Genomic DNA, 9,862 nt, shown 5'->3' on the forward strand with positions numbered 1-9,862 from the left:
TGTTTAACTGTTGATAGAATGAATCAATGTTGTCATATAACATATTACCTGGGAATGATTGTTTAATATTTAAGTATCCACTAGTCAGGTCTTTTTTTTTGTAAAAATTTCTTTCAGATTATGGTTTTTTCAGACCAAAATTATATTTTTCTTTGAAATCTTTATAAATTGTGAATCCATATAGGATAACAGTATACAGTGGAGTCTTTTGGTCAAGTTATGAATAGAAATACTTTAGTTTTGAAATTAAACTGTTGATCACATGATTAACATTTATTTTTCAATGTCTTTGAAATAGTTCCATCTACAGCAAGCTAAACTACGTTCAAAGATTAGAATTCACGATGGTCGAGGTAAGAAAGTTTCTTTATAAATGTTTGTAAACGTTATGTCTGTTGAATGTACATGTATTTCACAGTTATTGTGTAAAGTATTGACCATTAATTCAGTCATTAAAGGTAAATGGGTGTGAAATTGATTTTTAAAGTAAAAGTTTACAAGAAATACCAGTGAAAAATTAAGAATTTTAACATATCATATGTGTATGACGTTTTAAACTTTCTTTTTTTTTTCAGTTAGCAAGAAATTTCCAAAAAAGTACATTTTACTTTTCTGTTATATTCATTTTCGTTTGAGTGTTCATAACTTTTAAGATAATATCATTCTAGAAAAGTTTTACTTCATTATGAAAGACAGAAATGCAGTAGAGTTTATTTTGTGAAGCATTACTCCTAACCTTAAGACTGCTTGCAAGATTAACCCCTTTACTAAGGGTGGGCGGTTTCCACCCAGCCTGTATCCCCCAAAGTAACCATAAAGCAGTTATACTGTAACTTTTTAAAATGTACATATATCCTTATGAAATTTTGCAGATTATCAGTAAACATTAAAAGGCCTTTGTATACAAAATATCAGATTTCAAATTAAGTTTTAAGATTTTTTAACTAATGATTTGCTTGTGCATTTTTTTTTAAATCTTGAATATGCAACATGCAATGTAATTTTGATTTTAAGATTAAGAATACTTTAATGCATCAGAAAATTATCAAATTTCACATGTGAAATTTCTATAACCTCCAGATAATTATCAAATGTTTTTTTTTAGAAAAACTTTATACTTTTTCTGTTGTTTTCACTATTTGACTGACCTCGTAACCACCATAAAAATTAGGAAGTAGATATAAATTATGCTTTTTTCATTCTAGAATGATTACAAATTATAATACAAAACCACAAATTTTATTCTAAACAGCTTAAACTTCATAACATTATACGTCTATATATTTATTATTTTTATTTTATTGACCTTTCAGCTGTGTCTGACTAGCATTACAGAAGTTGCAATGAAGCAGCACACATGCACTTGTGTTACTGTATCCAATAATATAAAACTGGCCTTTACAAAGTATAACTGTCTTAGCTTTCTTCTAGTGGATCAGTATTTTGTAGAATACAATCATATTTTGGTTATAATACGTTACATAAGTTTATATATTATTATATTATACTTAAGATGTAGAACAGTAAAGAAACAAATATATAGAAAACAATGATCTCTTCTACTTACGAAGTTTGTACTTGCTTGCTGTAATTTGCTAAGAATAAAAGTACTTTTTCATCTCAAAAATTTCAAATTCCATTTGCGTAATCTCCAAAACTTCCTAAATATATTTCAAACATTTTTTTTGGGGTGGGGGTAAAATTTTATATTTTATCTGTTATTCTCTCTACCCTAACTCTATACAAGGTTGGGCAATTTCGCTGACTTCGTAACCACCAAAAAAACAATCAAAATAAATCTAAATTACCCTTTTTTTCTTTCTAGAATGACTTCAAATTGTAACATGAAACTACATTTGTTTATCCTAAATAGCTTTAAACTTGTAACAGTATACATCTGTTTATACTTAAATTTGAATGTTTTATTGCCCTTTGACAAATTATAAGTTGTAAATCACTTGGTGAACGTGCAGCTCACTTTACGCTATCAAATTATATTATGCACGAGCTGCTCATGAGCTTACCTTATTATTATTTATTTTACCTAATCTAACCTTAAGTAACTTAAAAAGTTTTGTATTTTTACAATTTATAGTTACTTTTATAATAACAAACAAAGAATACACATTAAAACAAAAAACAAAGTACTTAACTGGGCCTTCCTTTTTTTGCTGTCGACTGTCAATGACACTTAACCCTACTTTTTTTATACTAATAGTAGTGCTGCACTAAATAATTTTCTATTTAATTAAATAATGTACCAAAGAACATAGAAAAATAACACTTAAAAAGCAAACTAAGGCCCATAACTATCACAATTTTTCTGGCTTTCCAGCTATGTGACAAGAGCTGTTACAAATTCATCTAAGCTAGTCGATGTGCTTCCTGTGAGAATGAAGCTTGAACTGAAAACAAAATTGACAATTCTCTTTACAGAAAACATTGTAATATATTATGTCATGAAAACCTTGGCTTTCTATTGGCTATGCATAATATAGTATTGAACATCAGTGAGAGCCATTGGCAACTTCTGAAAGAGAGGATGTGACAGGTGGGCATGGTTAGAGGGGTCTGATTTTCTATGTGATGGCTCTGTAGCCAAATAAGATTGAAGGCTATAAAAATTATGCTTCACTTGAGTGATGATGATATTGTACTGAATAATTTATGTCAAACTTTGTACTTCTTGGAGGGGTGATAAATAAATTAGAGAAGAGGGGATGCCTAGAGAGAAAATGTCACAATTCTCACACTAGAGGAAATTAAGGATTATTTTTTAATATTACCTTATAAAATTAAGAACTTAAAATTTATATATTATTAAGATATGGATTATTAGTTACATTTTTATTGGTATACCATAAACAAAAAGAGGTTTAAATAAATTTTGAATGTAACTCACTAAAAATCTCGTGACATGTTCAGTGAAAGAGTTTAAGAACAAATTATTGCAAGATAAATAAATGAAATGTAGTGCACAAAAACAAAGATGTGAAAGTATTAAAACACTTAAACTAGATAAGGGAATATAATATACTATAGTTTATATGTGCTCTTGATGTAAGTAAGATCCCAGTTGAATTTTCTTATGCTTTTTAAGAATCACACACACACACACAAACAATAGTCTTCACACAATTTTTTTCAAGTCTTTTTATTTCTATAAATAAGCCTATTGTCTCCATTGGTGTTACATGATATAGATTTGAAAATGTTGTCAAAAATATGTAGGCCTATATCATGGTAAAATGATAGTGTATTACAATAACTGCTGTAAGATAACAATACCACATTCCCTCAAACAACAGTATCTTGATATTTGAGATCAATCACTAAATAAATATTCTTTCATCTCTTTTGAAATGATATATATTTCAGCAACACTTGTAGGTGTTGGTAGTCATCTGTTCATCATTGTAGACATTTTAACCTCTCAAGTTGACTCATATTGCATACTTGTTGCAGTAATTTATTTTCAAAACTGTATGTGTGTAAAAATGTAATAATAGTTTAGAAAGAACTTTCCTTAAATTATAAGAAAAAACATTTTTATGGTTATTGAGATGGATATCTTATTATTTTGCTTTGTAAAATCTATGCAAGTTTTTTTATGATTGTATGGATGTTAATTTTGAGAATCCAAAAAGTAAACATGCACACATAATTTATTCATTGTAGGAAATCTTTACATTTTAATATTTGTTGTTTTGTTTGTTTAAAATATTCATCTCTTTCATAGCAAAACCCATTGATCTTCTAGCCAGATATATAAGTGCTGAAGAGGAAGATTTCACTGTTGAGATGCATGAACCATATGTGTATTTAAATGTATGTTGATTCTTTTGCATTAAGAATAATTGGTTAGAAATAATAATACAGAATGCCTTGAAAGTTGTTATTTTCTTTTACATTATGAAGCAGTGATATAATGAAGACATACAAGACAATTTAAATATGTAACTGTGGTTATTAACTAAAAGTGTATACTTCACATAATATATTTGTAATGCTTTGAATAATTAAAGAATACATTGATTATTACAGCTAAGGTACAAAATAATGAGGATACAAACAATCTAGCAGCATTTGTAGCAATATTTGAAATAGTAGTCTTATGAGAATTTTATTTTAACTGGATGTTATAAATGTCAAATGACACTGATTTTCGTTGCCTTGAATAATTTGTACATTTTTCAAAACCAGTTCATTTATCAATATTTGTTCTTAGCTTAGCAAACCAGGGTAGCCACAAATCTAGAAAAGTCAGGGAATTTGTAAAAGGGATTAGGGTCAAAAACCAAGGAAAATTGTAGGACTTCTTTGTTTTTTTCATCCTGTATTGACTGCTTAGCTGTTCCAATTATTGATATATTCTTAAAAATAATCTTTGACAGTCACTTTGTACTATTTTATTTGGTAATAATTGTCTGATTTATTTAATACATTAGGTTGAATATTCTTTTGTTAATAAAAGTGTACACTTATATATTGTCTGTCATCAAGTTGCAATGTCCTGGTTTTAAGATCTTTGTTTATAGTACTGTATTCTGAAGTATGTATGTTCTGAAGTATTTATTGTCATGTATGACCAGATTATAAGCTAAAGTGATGTTAATTAGGAAGAATTGTGAGAAAAAGTTGAAACATCAATGTATATTATGTGCTTGAGAAAGGTTAGGAAAATCCTGAATTTTGCTTGGATAGTTGGTAGAGGGTGACTTGAAAGAATGTGGTTACCCTGTATACTAACAGACAAAATCTGTGAACAAGTCAGCTTCTTTCTGTTTTCTATTTATTAATGTAAGTTAGGAAGCTTTGGGGTTTTAATCAATATTATATATATATATTTTTTTTTCACACCCATTAAACTATAGAATTTGAATGTTCTAGGGGTTAAAGTTAGGAGACTTAGAGGATCTGCAGGAAGACATAAAAGTTTACATGGAATTAGAAAATGGGAAAAATCTTGATTACTGGCGAGATCTACAAATTATTGTGGAAGAGGAGCTGCATAACTTGAGACGCATAAATTCTTCAAGACAAGGTATGTGACATAATAGACTTGTAGAAATCTGTATCATCAATCATTTCCTGATTATGTGTACAATTGCTTTAATGTTAATTCTGATGCTAGTGTTATATCGTATGTATTCTTAATTTATGAAGTAATTATCTTATGGGAATTGAAAGATTGAATATAATGCCAATGACTGGAAATAAAAGATGAGACATGTGGGTGAGTTGATCCACAAAACAGGAGATTTGGAAGATTTAATGTATGAATAGAATGACAGTAACTATATAAAAAACAAAAGACATTTGGGTGAGTTGATCCACAAAACTGGAGATTTAATGTGTGAATGTAATGGTAGTGACTATAAATAAAGGAAGAGACACATGTGGCCCAGTTGCTAAACGCTAATTTTGTTCTGAACATTGTTTTGGTGTATGTGTAATGTTTTTTTTATAGTTCTTACATAATTTGAGGGTGCTGATTATGAATGTGGAGGGTGCCACCTCAGAATCCTTGAGGGTTTTGAGATATTTAAGACAGTGTCCAAAATGGCTGTCCAAACTAAAAATGGTAATATATCAGCTTTTAAAAGTGTTAGATTAACAATTTTGATGTCCAAACCTAGCTTTATAGGGTCTAAGAACTTGAATTTGACATTAGAAGGGCAATATTGTTTATAATGTCATTTAAAAATGGTACTGTAACTACTAAAGTGACTACTGAGGAATCGTGAATGTGTATATTGACATTAACTGAAGGATGAAGAGATGCATAAATGTCTTTGCTTAAGTCTAACTAAGCCACAAAATACAAACATACACTTTCACTCAAAGTAATATAATATGCATAATGCAATAATAAACAATTTTTGCATGTGTTATTAAACAAAGGAAAAAGGATAAATTTTCACATACAATGTTGTTCTGGACAAAACTGGTCAACATTCATAGCAACAATGTTTCATATTATATTGTAGGTAAATAAATACCTTATAATTCAAGGAAACTATCAACAGAACAAAAGTTTTCCGTATTATAAGCAACATCATACCAGGTTGGTACATCATAAAAACAGAAGTTAGTAATGGATGTGTGATACAGAGGGAGGACATGGGAACAAGTCACAAAGAGGCTGATGTTATTGTGCAACTACTGTTACCTTACGACAGTGATGTATTTGTTCTTCTCATGTACTTATACATAAGAAACGATCCCACATGTATTCTAACAATGGAGGGAACGAATATGTATTGTACAAATGTGGACATTTGAGTGATTGCAAAGAAACATTCCCAGAATGCTTTACTGCTTTTGATAGTCCTTGCTCTCTTTATATGTGACACAACAGTCTACAGGTGGAGTATCAGCAAAGCTACAGTGATCAAGACACTTCTGAAGGGAAATATTATCAAATCTAGACAATCTGAATGCTAACGTGAAAGTCATTTTGAAAGAGGCAATAGTAGTTGCGGCTTCAAGTTATGGTTCTAAGTTCAACAGATATCTGATGTATATTGTGAGATGTGGGTAAAGAAGACATCTAAGAAGAACGTCATATCTAATTGAGAGTTAAAATATTTCCCACTGACATCAGAGGTATTTGCAGAACATGTGAAAAGTGCTCATTTTCAGACCTGCATACGGAAGGCAGCTCTTAAACAAGATTTCCCAGATCTTGATCTAATTGAATATAGTTGACTACAGGATTAATTCTCCAAAGTACTTGTACAAATGAGAATGCCAACAGAAAAACTAACAGTGCTGCAGGAGATTCTGCAGATGATTTGCTGTGAATGTGGCATAGAGCAACCTTTCTAACACTTGATGTGGAATAGTGACAAGTTAGATTTCTTGTAGAATATTTTGTGAATAACACATTAATAATAACAATTATGAGATTGAAAGTGATAAGGCTGTTGAAGCATAAATGTGTGTGACAGTGTGTTGTGAATGCTGTAAACTTGACAGTCTTAAAGTCTTTATAAGTTAGATTGGTATTGGTTTTGCTAGATTTAGCACCATTCTTGGCAAATAAACTTTTAAGTAGCCATTATGTAGTATTTAAGATTCTAGTATGTAGCAATCTTGATAATGTTTCTCTCACTTACAATCTTTGTTGACCAACCATGATATTTTATAGTGTACCAGACTGGTATGATGCTTCTTATGATATCGAAAAATGTTTGTTCTGTTGAAAATTTTCTTGAATTATAAGATAGCATTAAGGTACTTATTGGCCTATAGTTTAATATGAAAAATTGTTGCCCTGAATGTTGACCAGTTTTGTTCAGAGCAACAATATATATGAAAATTTATCCATTTTATTTTTTCATAGTGCATGCATGAGTATAGTTTATCTTTGCATACACATTGTGCAAACTATATTATTTTGATTGAAGACATATGTTTATCTTCTGTGGCTTAGTCACATTCACACAAAGAAATCCATGCAACTTTTCAACCTATAGTTTATGTGGGACATACAGGTTCAAGAATTCCTCAGTATTCATTTTAGTAGCTAAAATACTATTGCACTTTTAATGTCAAGTTAGAGTTATTAGACCCAATGAACGTAGGTCTGATGTCAAAATTGCCACTCTATCACACTTAGAAGCTGAGATATTGCCATTTTGTAGTTTTGGCAGCCATCTTCTGTGCCATCTTGACCATCTCAAAACACACACGGATGCTGAGGCACCCCCTCTATATTTGTAATCAGCACCTCCAAACTATGTAAAAAACATTAAGAAACATTACACATACACCAAAACATGGTTCCAATATGGTACTTCCCTCTGCTCATGAGATTAGCTATTCTCATCCAGTGCTTTTTGCAAATTTTTTCCTTATGCATTCCACAAGCCTTCTGCTCCCCCTATTGAAATTGAATGATTCCAATATGTCTCTCATGTAAATCATCATGCGTCACTTCTCCATCAATAAGTTCTTGACATACGTGACGCATGTGACTCCCTCTATAAGCCTCTACCGAACTATCACTTCTTGTTTGACAGGGCTTGTGCTCAAAAGTTTTTCTTTTGTTTGTTTAAAGTTCACGTTTGTCTTTAGTGTACTCACGAAGTGATCTTCATTTATTTTCACTTCTAGTTTCTATTAAGACTGTTTCTTAACTTCACTTTAATCCCAGTTTATTACAGTCACATTGTTATTTATACTTTTGATTATTGGTTGACTCATGATCCCGATTTTCCCCCACCTCCCATGTCTCCTATTCCCATTTCTTTCCCTCCAACTTGGGATCCCATGACCAGCCAGCATCTATCAGAGACATTTCAGGAACTACTATCTCAGCAGGCCATCGAACCTGTGCTACATTATTCATCAGGTTTTTATTCTAGACTCTCTGTTGTTCCCAAGAAAACTGGAGACTAGAGGCCTGTCATTGATTTGTCCTGCCTCAATTGCTTTGTTCGAGTGTCCCATTTTACTATGGAGTCATTTCTCACCCTACAGTGGATGTTTTCTCTAGGCTTATGGATGACCAAGATGGACGTTGCCAATGCTTTTCTCCATGTCCCTATATCACCATGGTCTCATCCGTATCTTCGGTTCATCCATCATGGGTTAGTTTTTCATTTTGTACCCTACCCTTTGGGCCTGCTTCTACCCCTTATGTTTTCTGTCAGGGGGTCAGAGCTTTTGCTCACCATTTTTATGCTCTTGGATTGTGATTCCACCAATATGTGGATCACTGGCTTCTTCTGGCTCATTCCAAACTGGAGTTGGCCAGCCATACTTATCAGCTCCTTCTAGTGGCTGCTTGGGTGAACTGATTAATCAAATTGGAGAAGTCCTTCCTCATACCTACCTGAATGGGTTCCACACAAAGATGGCCATAACTATTCAGTGAAGAAGGGTGGTGGTGTTCTGCGAGTGTATATGATGTGCTGTCCTACAATATGTAATATACACTCACAAAGGAATGAGATGTCAAATTGCAGTTTACCCCTTCAATTGGGAGCCCTCATCCTCCTCCAGCGTGGATGTTAGTAACCAGTGGCTAGGTTTTGGATTTAGAGTAGATCTGATTAATACAAGTCCTCACATGTTTATGGTTGTCTATATTTCTCCCTTGATCATACTCCTTCTGTATTGTGGGTCACAGTGGAGGTAAGGGGATTGTTCCAATTCTGTCCTTTTTGCTCTTTATCATTGTATCTTGTTCCGAGGATGTTATTGCTTTTCGGATGGTTCTGGTCAGTTTTGCTATTAGAGAGTTGATTTATATTATGTAGACATCCTTTTGATACCAGATGTCGGATCCCCGGATTGATAGATCAAAGCTAACACGTTTCATGCTCAAATACCAGATTTTTTATTAGGTCTTAAGTTTTGTTAAGCAATGTTTTTCTCATTCCTTTTTTTTTCTTTTTTGTGTATCCAACATGCAAAGTAATTTTCATTTTAAGATTAAAAATACTTTTATACATCAGAAAATTTTCAAATTTCACATGCGAAATCGTTATAATGTCCATATAGTTATCAAGCATTTCTTAAGAAAAAACTTTATATTTTTGCCTAACATTAGGCAATAAATAAAAATTATACCCCTTTTTTTCTAGAATGACAACAAATTATAACATGAATACATAAATGTTTAGACTAAACAGTTTAAATCTCATAACCACCATATAAAATTAGAAATAAATAAAAATTATGCCCCTTCTTTCTAGAATAACAACAAATTATAACACTAAAACATAAATGTATAGACTAAATAACATTATACATTTATATATATATTTATTATTTTTATTATATTGACCTTTCAGCCATGGCTGACTAACAATACATATAACTGACCTTTAGTCTTTACAAAGTGACCTGT

The 9,862-nt window shown here is 31.4% G+C and overlaps 1 protein-coding gene across 2 annotated transcripts in view; it reads left to right on the plus strand.

Moving 5' to 3' along the window:
* The window catches only part of LOC106472933 (cactin-like), a 57,971-nt gene that overhangs the window by 34,998 nt on the left and 13,111 nt on the right, over positions 1-9,862 (plus strand). For both annotated transcript variants that reach the window (XM_013933603.2, XM_022401468.1), the window contains exons 9-11: positions 299-353; positions 3,740-3,828; positions 4,891-5,044. In XM_013933603.2, coding sequence (XP_013789057.2) covers positions 299-353; positions 3,740-3,828; positions 4,891-5,044 — 298 coding nt within the window. The remainder of the gene's footprint in view (positions 1-298; positions 354-3,739; positions 3,829-4,890; positions 5,045-9,862) is intronic.

The sequence above is a fragment of the Limulus polyphemus genome, unplaced genomic scaffold (assembly GCF_000517525.1).
Source record: "Limulus polyphemus unplaced genomic scaffold, Limulus_polyphemus-2.1.2 Scaffold5746, whole genome shotgun sequence".
Lineage (NCBI taxonomy): Eukaryota > Metazoa > Arthropoda > Merostomata > Xiphosura > Limulidae > Limulus > Limulus polyphemus.